Source organism: Amblyomma maculatum, chromosome 1 (genome assembly GCF_055883805.1).
Source record: "Amblyomma maculatum isolate TAMU_Amacu chromosome 1, ASM5588380v1, whole genome shotgun sequence".
Classification (NCBI taxonomy): Eukaryota; Metazoa; Arthropoda; class Arachnida; order Ixodida; family Ixodidae; genus Amblyomma; species Amblyomma maculatum.
In genome coordinates this window covers 79,590,557-79,616,326 of record NC_139344.1, presented here as the reverse complement: position 1 = coordinate 79,616,326, position 25,770 = coordinate 79,590,557, and the positions used below count along the sequence as shown (strand labels likewise).

The following is a 25,770-nucleotide window of genomic DNA, read 5'->3' as shown; positions in this document are numbered from 1 at the left end:
TGTGTACTTGTATATTCTGAGCTTGTTGGCAATGGTGGGGCTCCACTATAAAATTGCCTCGTGTCCTTGAACCCCTCAGCAGCGCTGGACAAGTTCAAGGTGACAGTGTTGGTCTCTGGTCTCTCGTATGTGATACTTGTATATCGTCGACACTTTTTTGTCTTGTTTTGTGTGGTGCAGATGAATGAAAAGCTGATTAAAACTGGTAGTAAGCTATTTGTCATATCTGCCACTTTCATTTCAAAGCCAATGGTCAGGCAGCTCCATAAACCTACAGCGAGGTTGCAGTATCTCTTTTTATTTGAAGCAAGAAGTTGCATTGATGTTTAAGTTCATTGTGAAGGTGTATTATAGCTCGTTAAGGCGTATATAGTAGTAAGGTGAAATTTTTTGTGTTGCTGTCTGTCATGTGCCAACTGTCTGACTGCATCGTGCTCAGAATTTTCTTTTCAGTCAGTGATCTTGCTTTGCTATTAGTTTTGGTATTCAATTGGAGGCTTTGGAAGGACTGGCTGAAGAGATTCAGGAGCTTTATTCTTATTGCTTGCAGTAGTTCTGTTGTTTATTGCACAAGGTGCAGCTGTATGGAACTGTATACTCCTGTTCACATTGGTTTTGGCTGCACATATATTTTAAGACACTGAAAATAAATTTGCCTGGAAAAGTTTGTATGCATAGGTGGCTCTATTATGAAAAGGAACATACGAATTTTGAACTAATAATTCCTCTGAAAATGGGAGTGATGCTTTTTCTCCTGTTTTCAAAGTACTGCAGATTTTTTTTCCCCCTCTGGGTGTATACAGTCGTGCCTCGTTAATATGGACACTTTGGTTTCCGACCAAAACTGTCCATAAAGCGAGTCATCCATAATAACGAGTCATGAATAAAAACAAAAAGGATTTTATTGAGAAAAGAGAATTGTAATTAACGACTGCTTTTGTACATAACTATGTGCACTGGACTCAAAATTTCACAGAACACCGGCAATTTTGAGTGCATTATCCTTGTCATTGTTGTCTTCAAAAAATTGTAGTGCAGTCTGAAGAGACTCTCTTACCATGACACCCGTGACATTGGGCTTTGTGTTGGTCGAACTTCGAGCACGAACTTCTCACTGGCCGATGAATCAGCGTCTGATTCTCTACTCACCGCCACTTCCAAAATGGCCTCTTCACTGAGGCCATTTTGAGAGTAGCCGCTAAGTAGCTGCTTGAGATTCTCCTGAGGCGAGGAAACTGCTGAGCTGTCGATACTAGTCCCTCGCAGCTTGGATTGACTGAGATGGCTTTTGCCGCTTGTATTCAGATTTTTTCGCGCCTACGTTCAGCTTTGTTCTTTTGCGTTTAACTCCCGCCATGCCAAAAGCCAGACTCAAGTTGAGGGCTACAAGCTCCTGATGCTGTGCACTTTTTTGCCTAGTTAACCTTTCTGCCTTTTCGTTCTTCTGATTCTTTCTTTTTTTGCCTTGTACTGTTTCTGTGAGGAAGCAAGAGAGTCAAGTTGGCAAGCTGCTATGCAGAGGGCTATTGAACATCTCATCTTCTTGGCGCCGTTTTTATGTGTTCCCATAAAACAAACACTGCAAGCTGAAGTACAGTTTAGAACGACGGCTAGCCGACTATGAAGAGCTCAGACCTTGTCAAGGCCGCATCGTTGACTCAAAGCGAAGCCGACATACGGACCGCCTTGTGTGCAAAATGTGACAGTTCGCAGCGCAACAGGGACTAAAACCAGGAGCATGATAGGGAAGCACGGGATGCCCGGTTCCGGTTGCGTGTTCGTACGTCGCCTTTCTTTTGTCGCTCTGCTTTGCGAGTGTCTTAACTCTCACCGAAAAGCGTTAACGGCTTCATGGAACACACATTGCGCTTTGGGAAAGAAAACTTCAGTTCCCACCGCCACTGTAGGCACTTGTCTTTCTTCCTGTCATTTCTTCCTTACGCTTTTACCGGCCTCTCTGTTCACATTCAGCAGAATTTATTGCAACCACATGTTGCCGTTTTCCCGACTGCGGCGGCACTTCCGCTGCACCCAGTAATCTCCTGGTTCCCCCCTTTCGAGGTCTTTCTTAAGCTGGCCCTCGGTTTACTGTGTACGTTCCTCTCCGCTCTTGCGCTCCCCCCCCCCCCCCCCTCTTTTAGAACGGCGACACGCCAGCTTCTTTCCAACCCCACAGGACTCGTTCAGGCATTCCGCCATATCGGCTGTCGCGTATGTTCGCGGGCGGCGCGCCCTTCTTTAACTTGCGTTCGGACTCCTCTGCTTTTTTTTTCAAGCACTGTCCATATTAACGAGACAAAAATACATGGGCCCAAGTGGGGCGCGTGCATTCTTCCCCTGTCCATTGTCCGGACAGCGAGTTTCCATATTAACGAGGCATAAATACATTGAAAAGGTTTCGTCCCCAGAAAAACTGTCCATAATTCGGGTCGTCCATAATAACGGGGGTCATATTAACGGGGCATGACTGTACAATCATCACTTGTAGGAGGAATGGGCTTTCAGCAGTGTATCGTGTGTGGTGAGGAAGGTTGTGCGATGAGCTTTTGGGACCCTTATCGTAGTTCAGTGCCTTGCAGCAAAGAAACTGACTAGTTAGGCTGTTTGATGGATGCCATAACAAGTTTCCAAATGTGTAAGCAGGCTTGAAATAAGTGATGTTGATTGGGGCCTGTTACACATCCTTGATCGGCAGTGTGTTGGAAGGGGTATGCAGGGCTAAGAAGGGAAATTCTAAAGCATTTCTCTGATCCCAGTGAAAATCTGAGTTGATATATATATTAGCACTAAGTGCACTTCATCAAAGTTCTGTCATTCTCTTGTTGCTTTAGGTGAAGTTACGAATGCTAGAAGGGGAAAGCCAATTATCTACCAAACTATTGGAGATACCATATATTTTCAGCTTTGTTATAGCCACATGTATAAAGTCTTCTAATACTCTTCTAATGTGAACAAAATTTGGCAGTTTGTATAGTTACTAAAATAAATTTTACCTTGAAATGTCCACCAACTGAAATTCTTCACCCAGTTTTCGCCCAGAATGCAAGTTCAAAGGTATTGAAATGTGGTTTGTAATGCTAGTTAGTTTGATAGTGTGGTGGTATGAGGGGTGCAGTCTTCCGCCCTGTCACCACTTCGCGGGTGGAGCGTCCTCGCTAGTGATCCGCGGAGGGATTAAAGGCACAAGGAACGGGACGACACAGCAATAATTTGCATTTTGCAAATAATACAGATCATGCCCGGCTAGCTATACAACATCAAGGTTTTCCTTGGAAGGAGAAGGCTATGCAAGAAGGGTATCTGACTCACCGGCTAGGGAAATGGGGGTGCAACTTCGGTGGTGAACATTTGCGCTCCGAATTCTTTGGACAAAGCCTTACCACGGCGTCTGCCTCAGAAGGTGGCGAGAGGGTGCGGTATTTACCGGACGCTTCGCTGTTGGGAACCAGAAGACAAGCGGTCGTGCACGACGGATCCTCCCGAGTGCGCCGCATACTCGGTGCCTGTTATCCACCGGCATTTGCCGGGAGAGGCGGCGAGAGACAACCGCTCGCGTTGTCAGCTGGATCCAGAAGTCCCTGTTGTCTTCTCATGGGAATCCGCGTAGACGTCTTGGTGATGCACCCATCGCTGGTTCTCCTTCCTCCAAGGGGAGGTAATTACTTCTCCCAGCCGGCGCTGCCAGACGCTTGCTGGGGTGGTGATCGGCAGCAGTGAAGGGGGAGGAAACTGGTTTCCCACAATAGTTGAATGATATTGAAATGATAATTTTCTGAAACAAGCAGTTTGATTAAAAATTGTGAGCTGAGAAAATGGGATGCTGCAAAGAGTGGAACATTAAGAACTGGTATTTTTGAAAACAAAACTTCAAACTTGTTTATAGTGGATGTCTCAATTATTTTTTTTTGCCATAAAATGCTGTTATAGCTATGGAGCATTGCTTTTGAGGTTATCTGACTAAGGTGCATGCATAGTTCTAGCATATTTACTATGAATTGGCTGACATTTTCAGACTAATCTTCTAAAGCAGGGGTTCTCACTTTTTTGCCTCAGAAAACCCAAACAGTCATCACTATGTGCAAAGAAGTGCCAGCCCCACCTTCTGTCACAAGTTTCAGTCAGGCAGTGTTACTTGTGCAAGGACCCTTTTTGCTTTTCTTTGCTGTCCACATCTGTAAGCATTTGTTTGCTTTCTTGCTGTCGGCGGTCACGTTTTTTTACTGCCCATATCTTACTCATGCTTACTCCAAGACGAAAATGCAGAAAACTACATTCACTATCGCTATGCTCGCCCAACTTTCATTGGCTATCTGCCACTCCCTGCACTGGTGGCAGTGCGATGTAAACCTTTTTTTTTTTTTTTTTTAATTATATATTGGAGTTTTGGTGCAGGTGGGCTTGCCAGTGCAATCATCAAAACAACTGAAAAAATGCCCAGTGAGACACGCAAACTTTTCTTTTTTTTTTTTATTTTTTTTGCCTTGCCTCGGATTGGTATAGCTAACTCGGTGATGCGGCAGACACAGCGTGAAACTGATCAACGGGCTAGTATAAGAGCTAAAACGCTCTAAAAAACAAATTAACAAAATAAAACACTGTCTGGTGCACATACACCCACAAGAAGTGGGACAGGGGAAGAAATGGGGGGAAAGAAGAGCATACTAGTGTGGGTGCTCACTGAACCCACAAAAGCAGCTCTGGTTTTCTGCAGAACCTATTTTGAGAAGCCCTTTTCTAAGCAATCCCTACTCAATTTGTATGAAATTAAATGGAACGCATTGTAATACTTTGTAACCTGTTGTTTGGAAACTGACTTCCTATCCATGTGTATTCACAGTGCAATCAGTTCCTGTTGAGCACCACAAGTGCACTTTGGAAAGTACTTTTGCAAGCAGTTTCTTTGTGATGCATCAGCGCTTGTGTAAACTCGGGTTTTTTTTTTATACTCTGCTGGTAAAGATGGAATGCGACTTTATGTTCAAGTGCTTGAAGGGTTAGGCAATCAATTAATTGGTTGCAGATGCCATTCAGATAGGATGCTTTTTTTATTGGTCATGAATTGACTTTTAACCCACATGCTTCCGTAGGTAACAAGAACTAAAAGAGCTGAATAACCTATGGCATTATTTTCAAGGAAGGCTAAAGGGCCATGTTTCTTGACCATGGGAAAAGTTTAGTTTCTTATTACAGTGACATGTTTCTTATTGGTTATTGCCCTCTGCAACTCTAACTGTTCTTTCTGCTCCTTTTCTTCCTCGCCCTCTACTTCCTTCCTGTCCACCTCACCACATGAATTTGGCTTATTTTGTTCTCACCTGGGTGATGCTGTATCAATTTGGCTCTTGCTTTAACCTACCTATTCCTGTCTCACTTTCTTTTCCATGCCTCCTTTGTTGGCTTCTGTGGGGTTTCCTTGTTGCTTAATTTTACCCCCTCCCCCCTCCAATCGTTCGTCGCACCTTCATGAATCTGTGGCACGCACGGTGGCAGGCGTGGCTCATTGCCGAGCGTGCCGCCGCGCGTCGCTCAGGGGGCCGTGGACACGATGCTGGACGCATTCGGCATGCCCATGAGCAAGTGAAGAGCCCCAGCGGGCAGGGTGCAGCGGGAGCCGTTCGCTTCTGTGGCTCCAACTGCTTCGTCCTGGGCTGCCCGCTCTGCAGCACTTCTTCCCGCACCTTGGGCCATGGCAACCTGGCTACAGTGGGGCGCTGCCCCGGCTGCTGCACCTGCTGCTCCCTGTGTTCAAGGGTGGCCAGCAGCCACCATGCCCACCCTTCCTCCTCCTCATCCTCTTGACACCCTCTTCTCTCGCATGCAGTGCTTGTTTGTGAAGCCACAAGGCTGAAAAAACGCTTAGCCTCATTCAATTTTCGGTATCTCAGTTGGCAGGACGACCTAGAAGGAAAGTGTTGAGGGTGCATTGGTAGGGATCGGTGTACACTGCACGTCTGGACATAGCAGTTCAAGAGTCTAGGGATAAAGAAACTTATATGCCCTTCTTGCACTTACAAATACCTTATACGCTAATATATGTTAGGTGAGATTGGCTAAAAACTGGCTGTGGAGTAGGCTAAACTTGAGGCAGTATCAGTAGTGCCCTTTAGAAAGGGCACTCTACTACACCACTGTGCACCTGGGCACCAGTTTGCACAGCTAGCAAAAGAAATAAGTTGTGTACCTTGCAGCTGGTTGTAGCAATCATACTTCTGTTAGGCTTCAGTGAAAATGGCGTACGAATTGGCTATGCATAACCATGTCCTTAATTAGGCCTTTGTTGCATGTCAGTGGCATGTCACATTCTCTGTGTCCTTGCCACTCCCTCGTGCAGTTAGAAGTGGTTTTCAGATATGTCAATGGGTGTACAGGCTGACAAAATGGTGGGGCTGTTCTTTTCTACTGTGCTGCTGCCTTTCAAGGCTTTTTGAGACAGAATTGGTAACTGAGAAGCTCTTGTGCATTATGAAGGAAAGCTTTTGAGTGAATCATGGTTCCTTTACTCATATTTTGACAGAGCTTGTATCCCTGTGACATCTGCGTGGAAACTTAAATCCCAGTGGATTTGTTCGTGTAATCAGTTCTACTTGGGCATCAGGTTTGCAGTATTTGTTCAGGTTTTCATTTGTTGTCTCGTGAAGAGCTGAAAATTTTTATTTATGCGCCATAAAATATTGCATTTCAGCAGACTGTATCTTTCTGGTGGCATAGTAAATTTGAGTTGATTTACTTATCAATACAATGTTCTGCGAAGCTGGGCTGTGCTTCTAGTGATAGTGTTTCACTTTCTGTGTAGAAAAGGTTTCCGTCGAGCTTTTTTGTGTAACTTTTTCCGAGTGCCTTCTACAGTTGTGAAGCACCTTTACTGGAGCAGGCATTTAATTTTGAAGGACTTTACGTGATGTTTAGAGTTGTGTATGGTAGATTTTTTCTGTGCGAGATATATGCAAGCTAGCAGTTCTCATGCCCTGCATAGGAAGCTGAACAGCTTTACAGGGTAAAATTGTGGTAAAGTTAAGTCCAAAGATGCATCAACTGCAACACACTGACCTGTGCGCTTGGATGGCCGATTCATCAATAACACTGTATACCTGGAAGTTCATTCAGTGCAATATTTTACTGCGCTTACTTGTAGGTAGTTTACGTATGCGTCTAAGCCTTCGCTGTTTCACTGATGGATGCAAAGCTTGACACTACATTTGCATACTTTGTCAAGGGGTTGAGTTCATATTTGGTTATTCATTGTTTAAGTGCTACGTGGTAAAGGGTACAGTCATGTGTTTTATCATTAGGTGGCTTTGCCATGCACATGCATTGCCTTTGTGAAGAAAAGCTTGTTTTCAGCTTGAGGAAAATGCCAACTACATGAAAAAGACTCTTGCAAGTAACTGTTAATGGCATGTTAGCGGGCAAAGTCTTTCAACTTTTTGTCTGTACTGATAACTGGTGCCAAAAGGGCACATTTATATGGAGCTGCAACAAGAGGTGAAAAAAAAACAAACAAACCCCCGAACGCTAAAAAGGACATGCATGTGCACAAATATAAGCACATGTTAGGATAGGCTGCAGGGACACTTACACCCAACTGAATTCACTCATGAATGAGACTTGCTATGGTACATCGCGAAACGTTTGTACATCAATGTGTTCGTTTCTGGTGAACATTCCAGGTGGTATTCTTCTAAGAAATGTTAAGAACCCTGTATACAGATGTTTTTTGTGGGTGCCAGTTTGAGATAGCACAGATTTTTCTGGTCATTTGTCTATTGTTTTCATCCAAGTTAATTTATAATTCAGTAGGTAGTGTGACTTTTTATGGGGATTAAAATTTCTTGTGACAAGTTCCCAAATTGCATGCAAACATAGGATAGGCCTTACGATAGGCCTTGCTTGCAGTAGACATATTTGGGTGGTCCTGGAGCTGCGTACGTAAACTTCATTACTTTGGCGAGTTTTGAACTATTATTCGTTGGGAATAGTATTTTATTATAGGATGAAAGTGAAGGTTTATTACCTGAAATACATAAAGAACAGATTTAATCACGCCATGGCAAAAATTTTTACTGGAACTGCAGACGTTAACATTAAGCTTGCATTTGTTTTGAGGAGTGGGGAAGGGGAGAAGCAAGTTTTAAGTCTGAGTTGTGGCTTCACGAGTACTTCATTTGCTTCTTAAGCCTGCATCAGTTTCATTCCTTTGGTGTCATGTTTCTTTTATCTATGGCAGTTTGCATTTTCCTCAAGTTATATATGGGACTTGCCATTCTTTCCCTTTTCATGCCCATCTTCCTTTTTTGTCTCCGCTCGTATTAAAAGCAGTTCCGTTATTGTTAGCCTGGTGTATACAAGCATCTTGCGACACAATATTCACTTAATGGGAAATTTTTTGCTAAATAATTGGTAATGTTGCTAGGGCCATTGCAAGCATGACATGTCAGTGTGCTGAGACACAGGGTACGCCTTTGAAGTTTGCGTCTCTTTAACATATTCAAGGCTCATATGACATGCACAACTTTTAGAGCTTTCAGAAACCTTCTAGAGCTTAGTAGCTCAAGATTGGCAGGCGTTTGCTTATAATCTTAATGTAAGTAAATGAAATCAAGAGGTGGACATGGGCGGGTCATGTAACGCGAAGGAATAAGGGATGGTCGCAAAGGGTAACGGACTGATGCCAAAGGAAGGCAAGTGTAGTAATGGCGCGGCAGACAGTTGGGTGGGCATCTGAGGTTGGGAAACGTGGTTATGTGTATGCAGCTAGCACAGGACCAGCACAGGCATAGTATTGGGGGAATATAGGAGAGGCCTTTGCTCTTATATGGATGTGATCAGAAGGTGGTAGTGATGATGGGGATTTGTACGAGAGGTGTCCAAAAGTAGTGGTCATTTTTTCTCAAACAGTTTCTTCAAAATTCATGAAATTCACAAATATTGCACTATCATATCTCCTGGACCTATATTACTTTTCAAACTTATCTCAGTCAACATGTATGGCTTTGCTTGCCCAGTGAGCAAGCGCATGCCTACTTTGTACCAGCTTCTTTCTTTTTTTTTTTTCTTGGCAGTAACACAGGTGATAATGCTTACGCCAGCTTGAAAACAAAAATGGTTGCCAAATTTCTCTGGGCAGTAATGCCCTATCCTCCTTACAGTCCTGACTTGGCACTGACTTGGCCACTATGGGACACTTAAGTTCACCTTAAGAGTATGCCGCGATAATGGTAAATGGTGCGTGCAGTCACTTGGGAGTCCTCTGGCACACCCTAATGCAGACGTCATCGCTTGTTGCCTTAACTTCGTACTTATTAATCCAGTCACACTCTCCACCATGGCATAGGGGTAGCATCTCTGACTTGTGACCAAAGGGTCAGAGGTTAGGTTTCAGAACTTGATGAGGTAACTTTCTTTTAAGTGCCCACACTACATCTAACCTCATGGCTATGTCGTGACCCTCTTTCGACCAGTTAAGATTCTCAAGCTATGCCGATGCTTGGTTTTCCACTGAACAGAACCTTTAACGCTATCACATTCAACGCTAACATAAAGGAGGCATGCACGCCGTTGTTCACCAGTGGTGCAGAGCAATACATACTGACCTAGATTGTGTTGAAAAGTAAAATGTGTCCTGAATATATGTGGTTGTAATATTTGTGAATTGCATAAACTTTTGAACGGTGTTCAAGAAAAAAGAGGGGCATTGCTTTCTGTACATCCTTCATGCTAGTACTTGGTGAAGGTATTCTGCAACAGCTCAGCCCTGCTTAGCAGACATTTAAGAATTTTTCCTAGTAGTGTTTTAATGATCAGTAAAAATTCATTGGTGGCAACTTCACTAAGTTGTCTCCTCAGGTGCATAAGAGTTGCACTGCAAAATATACCTCTGGTTTTTATGAAAGTTCTTTTCTAATTTTTTTTTTACCTGTTGACTTTCATCTTCTGTGTTGTGTGGCATTAGAAGTTTATTGTTTTCTTGGAAAACATATAATGTGGTGTTCTCATTATGCATATGGATACCAGAGCTAAATAATTCTCGTGTGCAATACTTGCAAAACAATTTTCGAAGTGTGTTTTTGTATTATGCTTTTTTTTTTTCAACACCCACAAGATGTTCAGGGGAATTCTGCCTTGTAGAGTACATTTCTACACTAGTTGCGGAATTTTTGCAGATTATACACCTTGTCTCGGTAATTTCATTGAGTTATAGCGAAGGCCAGGTTTTCAGACATGTTTCCTGTTTGAGCTAGTGCTGTGTGTCCAGTGCAAGGTTTTGGCTCTTGGTGTGGAGCAGGCTTGAGAATTAGTTATGTAATGAACTGCAAGCCACTGTTGCACTTAATTTTTTTTTTCACAGCCAAGTAGACTGGGAGTAGATGTAAATTAATTCATTCCACAGTACTTTTTCTTCAGACCTGGTTATTGAAGGTCTGCATCAAAATGTTTTTAAACATTGCATGCGTGACCTCTTGATCCACTGGTGATGATAAATTATTTGCGACTGAGTGCTGCAGACAAATGCATAATGCACGAGAGAACTCCTTCCTCTAACCCATCCTCACCTTCAAAACTGCATGTAATGTGGTAGTCACCCCAAGGCAGAGCGGGTACAGCTTTCCTGTGGTAGCGCTTGTGTCGCTAGTTGTGATTGCAGTTGTAGGTGTGTGTGAAGCTGCAGAACTTGTGGGGAGGGAGGAAGGGAGGGTCATTGTGATGCTTTGTAAGTTTTAAAACCTGTCTTAAGCTGCCTGAATGTGCTGGGTCTGCCTTGAAGCAATGGGTTATGCTCTTGGAATGGTGATCATTTTTGCTGTGTGTCTGGGCAAACCATGTGAACTTGCTAATGGTTTTGCGCTGGTGCTTGGGGCAGACTAGTGGCAACAGCAGGTTCAGATGGCAGATTTTTCTTTGTTTTTGTGTTATACTGTGCACACCGCGTTTAGTTTCTCTTCTTTGTGCCACTTCAGTGGTGTCTACATGGCAAGCAGTAGTATTTCTTAAGAGCCATGAGAAAGACCATTTTATTTACATAAACTTTGGCCTTTGTGATTTCGCTGTTTTTTGGGGGTTTGAGCAATTGTCATGGTCATCATTTTTTTTTAGGAATGAGTCTGCTGTGCAGGAGCTTCCCACTTTGTCTTGTTTTGACAATACCAGCCCAGCTGCAAATTTTTGCGTAGCCATTGTACTTGGAATGGAAAGCGTGGTCACTGGTGCATTTAGTTGTAATGTATTCTTGACATAGTTACTTTTTAAAAAATTGCTTGGAGGTGCTTCTGAGCTCCTGTTATTAAAGAATTTCTCTGTATCACTTAAATTCCTAACTAGCCTGTGTGTGATTGACAGTCTTCACTTGAACAACATTGAGACCACTAGGTGACTGCTGTTCACATTAGACGGCAGGCTTTATAGTTCCCTGAAATTGACAGCCTTGGATAAATTTGTATTGATTGCAAGGCTCAAAGGGATAATCACACAAGAGAATGAATATTGATCATGATCTGGAAGCTTTGAGAGAGAGTTGTAGTTTGTCTTTATATGTCTTGAAGTGGCTGGGTACATTTTAACTGCTTTGTAGTTTTGCTTGCACTGCAGTTCACTTGTAGTTGCCTGTTCATTTCATATTAATCCTTTTGGTTCTTAATGGTTCTGTGGCAAGAGCTGCAGCATCCAAGCAGTCAAGCAGAGCATTTTTTTTATGTACTTTACAGCATGTCTTGTGTTTCCAGGTAGGCACACATTTTCAGTAAGCAAATTCTTTGTGTGTTCAGCACATCATTGTACAGTCTGAAATGTGCTTGGCAAAACCTGAGTTGGTAGCTCAGTATTTGGTCTATGTATCTGTCATTGCATTTTAAAGGACCAACACTCATTATTTTTATTTTATTTCTGCATGATCTACCTGCAGCTCCTCTGAAGAGTTTTTATTTTTTTATTTTTCACATGATGCTAGAGATTGTTGCAAAATTACATTTGGATTTTAATTCATCAATTCAGCCTTGTAATAAGTCTCGCTATTGATTATGTTAGGGAACACAAAATTTGAACATGTGTCTCTCTACTTTGCACAGCTGTTGCCTTCTCGTGTTTAGTGCTGAATGGCATTGGCTAGCACTCAGACTTGCAGGTTCATGAAAGATGGAGTATTGGCATTCATTCAACTTTTTTGTTATGTACTCATGTTTATGATTCTATTAACTCTCCTCTCGCGTTGTTGTTGTTTGACAGTTTAGGTGCACTGCTTTCACTCGATTGTTGCTGGTCATATTTGCAAGCACCCCTGCTTTTGCGCTCTGGAGAAAACTAGCTGTCTTCCACGTACAGCCACCCTATCTGCAGTCATGTTGTTAGGCTCTTGGGCACTGACATGGGAAAATATTGTGGTTGTGAAGGAAAGCATTTGATTTAGCAGTAATTCAAACCACATTATTTAACATAGATTAAACAGTTGTTCTGCATGTTTGCTTGTCTAGTCAGTTGCTTTATGCAAGCTGTGCTTAGCTTCACGCGAGTTTTATTCATAAATGGCTGAGAAACCAGATGATAGCTTTTAACACTCATTCTGCTGTTCCCCTTGCATGAAGTAATTTCCCTGCTAATGGATCTATGCATGTTTCAAGGGGTTCGTGTTGAAACAGCTAATACATAGGCACCTTAAGTGGCGAGCAAAATATTAGCTGCATATTCATATTTAATAAAATCGCTGTAACGTTTGTCATGCATAATACATACTCAGAGGCGCTGCTTTGGAGGTACACCAAAGTATGCAAGGGTTGGAGTACATGGAATGAGTTCATTAGTGCCTCGTTCTCAGAGCCAAAACTGCTGGGGTGGCATTCAGCCACTACTGCTTCAGTGCTTGAAGTGCAAAGCTTCCTGCTCTAGAAGCCTTGTTGTTTCTGCGGCATTGTTTCTTGTTTGGAAGTTTGTCGTTGAAGAAGCATGAGCTGCCACTAGCAGGTTACCGCTCACGTCAAATGCTATGCTCCTTCTGCGGATGTATCGGCAGCCGGTTCTTCACTAGGCAGTCTGTTTCTACTGACTCTGGGCCAAGATTATTTCCTTTAATTTTGGTCTTGTTTTATCTGCATGTCTTTGCCTGAGGTTTATAGGCAGCAGTGATGCAGCAGGCATGGCAGGCATGCTAGAGATTGTTGCAAAATTACATTTGGATTTTAATTCATCAATTCATCAATATCTTAGCTCTCATTATCACTTTGCCTTACAGTCTCTGTTGCACTGTTCAAGGCTGTGAATTCATAAATACTTTTACTACCTATTTTTTTGCCGATGCACAAAGGGCTATTACTCAAAGCTGCCGGCATTTATGGTTCATTTCTAGTGTCATTTGTTTGATCTGCATTTTGCTGCAGAGTGTCAACATTTCATCAGTGTTCATTTCCTTGTCTGTCCTTCTCTTGAATCATGTTATGAATAAATATCCTCTTTTGTTCAGACAAAGGCCATAGATGCTGCGTATTTTTCTTCAAGAAAAAGTCTGTTCAGTACTATTCAGTGAAGGCTCGCAAGATATATCACTCACTTTGTTGGGCGGCCATTCATTTGGTGAAGGAGCATTGCTTGGCAAGTTGCGTTTCAGGCAGACAATCATCCATCACTGTCCAGAAACAGAAACACTGCATTGTCGTTGTTATGAAGTTGCCCTCAAGTTGAGTTTGAGTTTTGCTGTTGGTGAGAAGTTGGAAGTGCATGCTTGCTGGCAACCATCGTTCTTCTTTTTCTGGCCTGTGTCTGTTGGAGTTGTGCTGTAGGACAGGCTAATCTGCCTGTGATGAATGAGAGGAAACTGGACCTTCTGGCTGCATTGCTATTTGTGCAACCCCTACGTACATTGTGGGATCAACCTTTTTGTGTGCCTGCTTGTAGTTGCAAGTAGCCAGGTTTCGCTCTTCAATGCAAATCATAATTTGTCTTGCGACCTATGCTCATCAGCTGTGAAAAATTGCATGTATATCCGTAAACAGATTGTAATGTGTGACATATAACAGTGCTAGAGTTCTATACGGTATCTATTTGTGACAGTGGTAATGAAAACATCAATTTGTTTATGTTCACAATACTTATGAAACTGCCTAGCATAGTGAGATACCTCTGAACGTTGAGTTTGAAATGTTCTTTTACTATACTTGATCATGTCACTTGATGTTTGCTATAGACTTTTCAGTATCTAGAAAAAAAGGAACAGATTTGACAGCACTGCATCTTCTGTTACTTTATCTTGTTTGTGACTAATAAGTTTTAAATTGCTTCAATAGCTAGAAAAGCAGTTTTGACTGTATGGCAGTCTTTTACATGTGAAGCCATCGTAGTTATAGTATAGGTTTATCCTGGATGGTGGTGTTGTTCTTCTGACATTATTGGCTCCTGATGAATGGATCTGAGTGAAAGTACTGTAATTAGTGTGTGATTATTGCTAACTGCATCTGCCACACTTATTGCCACACTATTAAAGAAAAACCTAGGCTGTTCTGCAGTGTTGTGTCTAGAACTTAATTGTGTGAACAGCAGATAGCAAGCACGTATTTGATTCATTCGATGTTAGTGGAGCATTACAAGAGCAAGGAGAAGCTGGTGAAAAAAAAAGCTTTTGGTCTAGTGCATGCTAGTAAAGAAAGCATGCAACACGTAGTGGACGAAACTGAGTTATAGTTAACTGAAATTCTCCCATTGCGCTTCTAGGTATATTGCTGGGGTTTTTAGCCAGCTGAGCTATTTGTTATGCAGTCCTTATTGAAATTTGAGAAAAGTAATCTTTTAGCTATTTGTAACTACCTTTTTTGAACAACTTTTTATCTTAATTTTAATTACTATAGTCAAAATTGGTATTTGGGGCTTCAGCTACGTGATCACTTTTGTTTTGCAGTGGTAAACCAACCATGAAGCCTATTAGCCTAGCCATCTGGTTGTTATGGTACACTTGGACCTCTTGGTGCATAAACTGGCTTACACATTGTGACTGTTGGTTTTATTAGCTCTTTAATCACTGTACCCTGCGAACCACTGTTTCTGCATGTCTTACTGGTGAAAAGTTCTGTACTCTTGTTGAAAATAATCGATGGGGGTGTTACCATGACTTGGCGAGGTATTTTTGCATAGCTAAGGAACACAGGACTTGGGTCTTTTTCTTTTGGACAGTTTTTTCTGCATTATGTGTCCATCAGGGTAAACAAATATTGTTTAATTCAATTTCACAGCTGTCTCTTGCATATCAAATTTGTTCATGAAACAGTTCTTACTTTGAAGATACCGAAAAGAGCTTGTTTTTATTTTTACTGTGACTTGTGTAAAATAGTTTCTTGAATCATGTTGCATGAAACATTAAAAAATTTTATTTGTAATTATTGTATAAATTGGTCTTTTTTCCTGTTGCCCATGTGGTGGCATGGAGAGGAAAATTAACGGTATTATGCATTCGCTACTCCCATCTGTCTAGGGGCTTTGGTATTATACAGTGCAGTGCTAGGACTTTTTATTTCTATTTTATGTAATGCACTTATTGTTTTTGCTCATTTTACCATTATTGTTTCTTTTGTGAAACAGGCGCCCCGTTCCTTCAGTCCCTCCCAGAATCCCCGACCGGCCGCAGGTTTCATCTTCACAGTGGCCCTACTGAGTTTTTCATCCCCGTGCTCCGTGGAGGACTGCCAGCCTGAGAGACTGATAAAAGTAGAGCAATGTGAAAGTAAAGGTCCCAGTGAATTTGGGGCGAGGTCCAAAGGCCATGGAAGTAGGGTTGGTGGAACTGTGTGAAGCACCGAAAGAGCATTCCAAGCAGCAGCGTGGCACAAAGGGCAGCCAGTCGCCTGTGATCCTCGTGCGTCCACAGCACCCGAGATTAGGCGAAAATCCTGTGCCCTGCTAGTCCCAACTCTGCCTCACTCGTTTGTTTGGATTGTGTAAGTTTTGTAACGTAATTTTTTTGTGACTAATTTCTTGGCCACTGTGAACTTTCTCTTTCTGTGTGCCACTCGTATTTTATTCTGTGTTTGCACAGTCTGCTTGCCAGCACACAAAGCCAGAGTGCCCTTGTGCACTGTCACTGGTTGGCAGACTGCTGCTTCATTTTGACATGGTCCTTGGTGCCCTCGTTTCACTGGTTCTCCTTGAGGCAGTTAGCCAAGCTTTTCACGCTGCCCCTGGTGATTGTGGAAAAGGTATTTATTTGGTGAGGCATTCTTAGGGGAAGGCTCCGAGTGAGTATTGCATCACAAAGTTGTAAGATTCCCTGTATGTGTGCCCGAAGTGTACTGTCTCATATTGCTGTTGAATTTTTTTTTCTTGCGGGGCAATAGGGGCTTGATGTAGGTAGAGTAAATGCCTTTTGCTTTTCAAAATCTGATATCCAAGCATATCTGGTAGTTAAGGCATTCAGGTTTCCCACTTGGTGTTAGTACACAGCACCGATGGTAGAAAGTTTTGTTCATGCTTGTATTTTATTTTTGAGCTACTGGAATTTAATATTAAACTGTTCCTGAATGAGCTTCTGGCCCGAAGTCTGGTTGAAGGGTATTTATATTTTTTTGTTGCACCTATTTTTGTTTTGTACCAGTTGGGCAGAGTTTAAATGGATGTATTCATTTGCTGTAAACTTGCTTTTGCTTTGTCCCACCCCCATTTTAGCTTGCATATCTGCTTCAACCAAGAATTAAAAAAAAAGCACTTTTTTTTTTTTTTTTTTCTGGAGAACACCGTAAGCTGAGAATCTAGCTTGCCAATTTTTTAAAGACCTTGTAAAGTGTGAATTATTCGCTTTCAGGGGCACCTAGGATGTGGTTGTAGTCTATGTGCCCTTTGTAGGCTTGAGTAGTGTTTAGCAGAGCTAAGTCCCTCATCGTTTCATGTGCTGATGCTAAAACTATCGAGTAATCGTCTGCAGCATGAGTGATTCAGTACAGCCGGGCGCACACATTATGCTTGCGAAAGAAAGTGCACGCTGTAAGAATGTATGATATGACAACAGATTGCGGGAGGGATCCTCACGCCAGTAATGTACACATGCGCAGCAATGTGTGTTTGAAGTTGTAAATTAAAGTATCGATGTTGGCGAACATTAGCATCCTGTCGAATGCTTTTTATCACTGACCACCACTGACCCTCCTTAGGCCTGTGTATGAGAGAGCATGCTGTTTTTGAACTTAAAATTGTATTGAAATGAACTTAATTGTGAATATCTAACCTGGTTGAGCTTTTTGCTCTGAACTGTGGTTATGACAACCAAAGCAGTTGCTTTGTGGTCGCTTTGGTATCGCATTCTGTTGAGTTCATCCATATGCCATTTCTTATAAGAGGGTTTGCTTGAGCTTCTCTCTGGAGACATGAATTTGCATTAGATTACCCAGCCAAATACTGTTACTAAAAATTTGAGCCCACTGTGGTGCCTCAGTGGTTAGGATACTTGAACCCAAAGATTCAGGATGAAGTCCTAGCCACGGTGGCTATTTTTTAGTGGGGGTGAAAAGCAAGGTACCCTTGCACTGGGCAATGCCAGTGCTTGTTACAGAATACCATGAGGCCGAAATTTTGTGAGTCCACTACGGAGCCTTTCATAGCCCAAGTCATTTTCGGATGTTAAACATCATTAACCAAGCAAACAAACAAACAAACAAAAAAAAGATTGAAAATTTGAATTCAGATTTGGAATCCAATTTTGGAATGCTGTATTTCTTTAATGCTTTAATGAGGATTGCGGCACATGCATTAAATGCACTGTTCTTTATTTTGATATTATTGAGCTAGGTGTTGATGCAGAACAATTCTTAAAGCTGGTCTGCATACAGTGGTGCACAGCTAACTAAAGAATACAGCCTAGCATGCATGCTTTTACTTGGTGTACTTCGGTGTGAAGTATGGAGGAATGCATTGTTTTGGAGTCTGCACTTCTGGAGTGTCATTTTTTTCCCCAATGCATGACAATCTTTCACTCAAAAGGAGCATCTCTGCCAAGAAGTAAAGCAAACAGTTTTTTAGTCATAAGTACTTTCCAGCTCTGCATGAAGCAAAAAATTGTGAAGAGTGCTTCCTATTCTAAATCTTCCAGTAGTTGCATGGTTAAAATCATTAGGATGTAGCTGGGATGTTTGAGGTCACATGCATGTGCTTCTGTGCAGCCAGTTCTTCACTAACACTTGACTGCTGGCATGTGCAATCCTGATTGTAGGTAGGGTAATTAATTTTGAACCTGTACTTAGCTGGTGGGTTTGCAGTAAACTCTTGTTAAAACAAATTTCCAGGTAAATCAGCGTGTACTAATAATGCATTGCGGAATTTTAGGCATCGCCCGATCGCATTGCAGATGCGGTAGCGGCAACCTCCGTGTCTCTAATGGTGCCTGCTCTCCCCGCATAACTCCTTTTGTCTGCTTGGCCGTTATACCATGAGCAACTGACTCTGCCCTCATCTTCCGTTTGCACCTTAAAACCTTCAAGCAGTTTCGAAGCCGGCAGTGCGCAAAGTACAAAGTGGCAAAGAGGGGTGCGCGCTTCAGCGCATTAGCGCACATTTTTTTTCTGGACGTGGCTTGTGGCTTGATCTGTGGGTTGCACAAACTTGCACAGCAACTGTCCCTTGTGATAACCTTCCATGGTAGAGGTACAGCAGTTAGTGTGGGCAAGTGCAAAAAATTATTTCCAGCCATCATCTCATGAAGAACGGCACAGTTGGTACAGTCGAGCCCACTTATAACCTACCCTATTCACCTGTGTATTTAAAGGGCGGCAGAATACTTCATGACAAAACTGTATCCCACCAGTTTCGTATTGTTGCGAGGTTAGAAACAGAACTGAGGGCTGCTCGTGGTCCACGCACAGTGGGAAGAGGGGATGGTCACCCTCTCTCGTCTTGTAGCTTGCGTTGCTTTGGGACATTAAACCCCATAAACTAAACCAAATCAATTAATTATCAAAAAGACCAGGAGAAGTCACCCGTTCCAAGTCTCGCACCAGAGTGTAGTTTGACACTACTGCACTGTGTCCCCTAGAAATGGGATGCGCATCACCGAAGAATTTTATTTCATCTATGTGTTTGTCGTAGTTCATGTTCACGCTTTAAGTATGGCCACACAAAGCCTGTGCCGAAGTGTTGACGCACTCGGGCCGATACGCATCTCCCATGGCGAGACAGGAGCTAAGCGCCAGCGAATAAGTTCTTAAACCTTATTGTCCATACCTGCCAACTCTTCCAAATTTTCCGTAAAATGTACGAATTTTGACCAGTCTTACGATTTTACGAATCTTGCGGGAAATTTTACGGAAAGTGTTTTATTTTCGGAAAAAAAAAAAGAAGGTGCGGACATCTATTAACATCATGGCCTCCGAGATAACACCACACGCTCGGAAGGGTAATCTCGGAGGCCATGTTAACACTATTATGGTACCTTTGGCGGCCACGAGAGGGCAACACATATTTGTGATATCATCAGCAGCAGCTGCAAACGTTGTAGTGACTTCTATCGTCTACTCGGGGGAACACCAAAACTCGATACCGCCTCCACCAGGCTAGTGGCTGTTTCTTTGTTCACGTGTTCGAACAACTTTGGTGTTGGCCTCTGTTTTTGCGTGATCTGCGGCCGCGTCCAACTCAGCGCGACTCTGAAGTCTTAGTAGTAGCGGTTTCGCAGTGCAATGGCGGGCTCAAAGCCGCGACAGTACTTCCAAGTGTTTTTGAAGTTGTACACGGCAGAATTTCCGTGCTTCGTGCAGTCTAAGAAAGGAGAGAAGTTCGGATTTTGCACCACGTGTGCCTGTGATGTTAACATTTCACATGGTGGCAAGTCCAAAGATTCACATCGCTTCGAAAAGGCACCAAGGATACGTGCGAGCCGCGGACAGCCAGCCGAGCCTGACAAGTTTTGTTCGCAGTGACAGCGACCTCGGTCTGATTCGTGCAGAATGCTATTTCACGGCGTTTTTAGTTGAACAAAACATACCGCTCAGTGTCAGTGATCACGTTGGACCACTTTTCCGGAAAATGTTCCCCAGGTGTGAGGAAGTCAAACGCTACGTCTGTGGACGGACGAAGACTACTGCAATTGTTCGTGAAATGGCCACGAACGCAGAGACTCCTTTGCTGGATGCCCTAAAAAAGCAAGTATTTTCGATTGCTGTGGACGGAAGTAACAATAGGGATACGCAGCTTTACCCTATTGTTGCGACATACTTCGTTAAAGAGACCAGTAGAGTTGAAAGCTGCCTCCTTTGCCTCTGTACAATCCAAGGGGAAGCGACGGGTAAGAAAATTGGAAATCTGATTCTGGACGAAATGAAGTCCCGAAGTTTGCCTCTTGAAAACTTGTTGGCATTGTCTTTGGACAATGCCCATGTCATGATTGGCAAAAATAAAAGCGTTTCGACTGTATTGAGGGAGGCCCAACCAGCTTTGATCGGGGTTGGTTGCCCATGCCACCTCATCAACTTGGCCGCCCAAAAAAGAGCTGCATGTCTTCCTGTAAATGTTGATGAGGCCTTGGTTGACATTTTTTTTTACTTAGAGAAAAGCTCAAAGCGGAAAGATCGACTGAAAGACTTTCGACGATTGCACGACGTCGACGTCGGGAAGATGCTGAAGCATTCGCCGACGCGTTGGCTGTCTTTGGGGAAGTGTTTGAAAAGGCTGCTGGACCAGTGGAAACCACTACTTAGCTTTTTCTTGAATGAAACAAAACAGTGCAATAAGCAGAGCTTGTTTTTCGAGTCTTACCAGATTCCCAAGACTTCTCTACAAATCGCCAAGAACCCTGCGCCGGCCTCAAATACTGCTGCACACCTTCCCAAGGCTGTTGCAGGTATTGGGAAAAAAAGTACCGACTGTGATGGACCTTCACTAAAAAGAAAAGGAGTTCATTCTGACCCACAAGCCAAGAAACTGAAACTTCAATGCGAGGCATCTGCAGAAGCTAGCCACGTGACCCGTGAAGAGCGCCTATTTCTTTGTCATCGGAGCTAAGCAGGGCATGCTGTCTTTTTCTCCAAAATGTTATACCTCTTTTTGAGAAGACAAACTGCCTACTTCAGTCACAGGCTCCTCAGATTCATGTGCTCAGGGGCCTCTTGAACCGCCTTCTCGAGGATCTCTTGACTCGATTTGTGCGGCCAGGTGTTCTCAAGGGGTGCCATTCATTGCCTGAAATTGCCTATGGAGCTGTAGAGAATGAAAAAGATGATAGACATCGTCATTGGCATGACAACCTCCTCTGTAGTTGAGACGCTGACCTCAAATGAGAAAGAGCAGTTCTTCTCGGCTGTACGTCTACTTCACTGCAGCATGTGATTATATTCGCCACAAGTTCCCGCTGGAAGACGTCAGCCTGAAGATGGCTGAAGTTGTCCTAGTGCAGGCTCTAGGAACTGCTTCATTCAGCAGTGTACTTCATTTTATTATGGCATTTCCTGCTATTCTGCCCCAGCAGAGTGGGGAAACGAGAAGAAAAAAATTGATGCACTCGAAGTGGAGTTTGCCAACATACAAGCTTGCCAGATTCCAGCAGACATACTGAATGAGCCAAGGTGCGACATGCAGTGGTCGCAATTGAGAAGCACTCGAGATGTCGACGGATCACCCAGATTCCGCAGAATCTCAATGGTTATGCTGGGCATACTCTCCGTTCCCCACAGTAACGCTGAATGTGAGAGAATATTCAGCTCTGTCAACAAAACTCGAACGGAGTTTCGCTCATCTGTTTCCGAGAAAACTCTAGAAAGTCTGCTGATGGTGAAAGGACACCAGAGTGGCACCTGCTTTGAGCAAGCCTACACAGAGAAGTTTTTGAAGCAGGCGAAGTCGGCAACTGCAAAAGCGTTGCAAAAATAAATCGTGACACAATGGAGTTTTCGCTCATTACTCTACGGGACACGGATTTTGCTTGTGGGTGAGTGAGCAAGGGTGTCGCTAAAGATAAATTCTTGGAAAGTGGATTTAGTGGGCCAGCCACACTGTGCAGACAGCTGCCACTTAATTTAGTGGACCACTACCATTTTCCAAAGCCCTCCATTATGGCAACTCTGAATCCCTCCGCCTTCTTTAATGGCATGGCTCAGGTGTCGACCTAGAAGTGTGACATACTAGAGTTGTGCACGGGCCGAAATTTTTAGCCCAGCCCAGGCCCTATGTTACAGCCACGAACCCGGCCCGGCCGGGCCTGGTGCTCAGACTTAAAAAGCCCGGCCCAATATTCTATCATTGAAGCTGAAAGGGTGATACAGAAATAATTTCAGAGCGGTGAGTTTTTTTGAAATGTTTAGTTTCATGTTTAAGATGACAGATTTGTAGAACATATAGATCCGCAGCATAATTGCATAATTATCATTCCAACTTAGTATGCAAAAGCGTTCTGCATTGTTGAAGGCTTGGGGGATTTGAGGCGCTTGTGCTGAACTTTCATTCTGTGCTCTAACCGTGGCTGGAATGACAAGTTCTTAGCAAGGAAAGCAAGGTTTGGGCACGTAGCTTCTTTGCTTCCCCAAAAGTGTGCTAGCTCTAAATCTAAACAAGGGATTGATTCTGTAGCCAAGTACCTAGCGTGCTCATCTCGCTCACATGTGCCATTGCTGTGTACCGTCTTTGCCAAAAGTAACCAGGCTGCTGGGTTTTCTTTTCAACCATGTTTGGAACCCTTGATCTATTTCAAAAGGCAAAAATTGGTCTTAACAGATAACAGGGATGGGCGTTTTTTCCGCACAGGTGATTAATATTTTGGCATGTCCTGTAAAACTCTTAACTACCAGGCTAAGGAGCAAATCTGGCAGCCTGGTAACTTTTGGCAAAGACGGTGCATTGCATTGCTACTGCTTTGCCAGCACTGAAAAATAAGAGGAAACCAAACTACCGCAGATGGTTTGAGCTAGGTCCCGCTTCTGTTGACGCTAGTCGAGACAGGAGCAAGCCACAAGACTCGTGAGGGGCGACGTGGCGCGAATCGTGGAACGGCTACCTAAACGTCTGCGCTGGTGTTACCGAAACGGAGAAGACTCGACTAAACTGAATAGCCAACTAGCGTTCATTGAGATTATTGACGGCTACCTGAGATTTGTTCATGGCCAGGTGAGGAAGGAAAGGTGGACCAACGCCAGGAGAGAACTCTGAAGCTTTCCCATGGACAGGACGCGGGAAAATGCTGTGCATTCTAGAAGTCTATCAAACCGCGCTTTCGCAGAAGTTGCACATGCTGGGGATTGAGATGTCCGGCCCGGCCCACTTGAGATCGATATAGCCTGGCCTGGGCTCGGCCTGAGCTCGAGGCAGAGGGCTTCCAAGCAGCCTGAGCCCGACCGGCGGGCCCGTGCACAGCTTTTTTTCTTCTAGACCTATTTACAGTTCTACTAATAAACAGAAACCGCGGCAGTTTACTACAGTGATCACAAGGCTCTTCGTAATAATTAAAGCGTGAAAAAAAATAAACTGAACATTAAACCAGCCTTGTGTCACATCACCAAAAATATTGCCACACATTCGGTTCAGCAGTGTTGGACCCCTCATGTTTTTCAAATTTCCGGGAGATGAAGTCCGACACACCCTGTCCATGCATCTCTTAGCTAGGCTTCTCACTCGGCTTGCTCAATTTCCGGGTCTGGTGCACAATTACATGCGTGCCGTAGAATGCTTCATCCATCTAAACCGCTGAATTCTTGCAGCATGTGCTTGCCTGATTTGATCAGAAGTGGATTGTTCGCATAGTATGGGGCGACGGTGAAGCAAAACGAGCTACTGTCCCAGGTGGCGCCATCTCGTTTGTTCGCAGCAACTGTGGTCAAGATTGGCGAAGGAAGCTAGGTGGGTAGTGTTTTGCAGAAGGTTGGAATTAAGAGCTTTATCAATAATAATAGCTAAACGTTCGCCTGGCCCAAACTCCACTAAATTTGAAGTTTTGTTTGCATTTTGCAATACATCTTTTAGAACTCGACGTTATGAGGTGGTGCCACCGATGCTATCGCTGGGACATCTGCATGCTTGTTCTGCTCTGTCGCCGCCATATACGATGCGAACAATCGACTTTTGATTCAATAAGGCAAGTACCCCATACAAATTTGGCAAAAAGGTACTGACGAGCAGATGGAATAGGTATGTGAAATTCAAGCTGCAGGGATTCAGTGGTTTAGGTGGAAGAAGCATTTATATGGCGCGTATGTAACTGCGCAACACTCTGTACATGATCATTTACAGCTGGGTGCTTGCAGTGAGCGTTAGTGCCAGATACAGCCCAGTAAAAAAAATCAATGGGTCTAATTGGGACGACCAGTCAGATTGAATTGGTTCTGCTAATCCCAAATGATTTGTCCAATGGGTCCTGTTCAACCCACTGGTTTCTTTACTCCCAATTGGGAAGCCCAATTGGTTTCTTCACTCCCAATTGGGATGCCCAGTTGGTTTTGTTGTTGGTTTCATTCCCAGTTGGGAATGAATAAACCAATTTAAACCAATTGGTCTTCCAACTGGGCTTCCCATTGGTTCTAATTGGTCTCAAGGAAACATTCCCAATTGGGAAAGTCAAGTCAGTGATATCCTTGACTGAGATGTGCACATATATGTACCTCTATAAAGAGACAACAGTGAAAAATTTTAAGTTTGTATAAAAACTATATGCCGCTTAATCTCATTAACTGATTTTATTGTGTCCACTGTAAGTGCAGGTATAATTAAATAAGTTAACTCTGAATAATAGAGATTTGTCACTGGTCCCAGCAGCACTGTTCAATGAATGGAGTATATAAGTGTGCATAGTATCCTGTGGATATATACATTGAATCTATGCAAATTTGTTTCATGCGTGGGATGCATGCTTGTCTCATGATTTCTGTAAAAACTTGTAATTTCATTCCACTTGTATAGAAGTCGGCTCCCTTGTAACTTCTCGACAGAAAACATTGAAATTGCATCTCCATTCTTTTTTTTTCTTTGAGTTCAAACCATTTGGGCTCAATGGGTATGCCATTTGAGTTCAATTGGTGAACTATTTGGTCTTCATGGGTGACCAGTTATTTCCAATTGGAAGCACCAATTCATATCAAATGGTCAGGCCCAATGGGTGGCAAAAACAATTGGTTTTTGAGCAATTCATTTCAGTTGCGAAATTCCCAATTGGACACATTGAATTTTTTTGACTGGGAGGAGCGGGGCAAAGCAAAAATAAAATTATAGATTTGTTTGAACGTTTCTTAATATAACGTTGCTAGTGTGTGTACGCCCTCGAGCTCGCAAAATTTCAGTTGTCCAAGCATGGCGTGAGCCGAAATAGATCAGGTACACGAAGTAGACCCGTAGACCTACTTTTGGTAGGTAATTTCCGGTTGAATAAACCATGCTGGAGATGGAAATTGCACGTCGCAATGTAGTAGAAGATCTGGGTTAATTTTGACCTCAGTGTACCTATAAACACCAGCATTCGGTACCTCCAGCGTTTTGATGCGGAAGCTTCACACTAGAGGTAGAGCTGCGCTTCGCGTGTCTGATAATTTGCCCTTTAAGTGATGTTGACAGATGCTGCGCCTTTTCCTTATAAACAAATTCACGATTGCAGCGAAAGCTTCACTATGCCAGGTAGAGCCGGTCTTCGCGTGGCAATAAATTTCGCCTTCAAGTGACCTTGACCTAATTAAGTGTGGTTGTCCACGATTTTTTTTTAATATAAAAGAAATCTTTATTCGGTATATTCAAAGCAACATACAAAAACGGAAGCGCCGAAGCCACTAGTGGGCTTGTGCGGCGACAACTGGCAGCCGCGGCAATCTTCGCGCTACATATGACCTGCAGGCCCAAAGGGCCTTCGTCGAG

General features: G+C 43.3%; 1 protein-coding gene across 4 annotated transcripts in view; it reads left to right on the top strand.

Annotated features, from left to right (window-relative positions):
* shi (dynamin-1 shibire) overlaps window positions 1-17,885 on the top strand; it is a 67,747-nt gene extending 49,862 nt beyond the window's left edge. For all 4 annotated transcript variants that reach the window (XM_084588420.1, XM_084588419.1, XM_084588418.1 and 1 more), the window contains one exon: window positions 15,550-17,885. In XM_084588420.1, the coding sequence (XP_084444546.1) occupies window positions 15,550-15,622 (73 nt within the window). In that variant the 3' untranslated portion in view covers window positions 15,623-17,885. The remainder of the gene's footprint in view (window positions 1-15,549) is intronic.
* The last annotated feature ends 7,885 nt before the right edge of the window (window positions 17,886-25,770 follow it).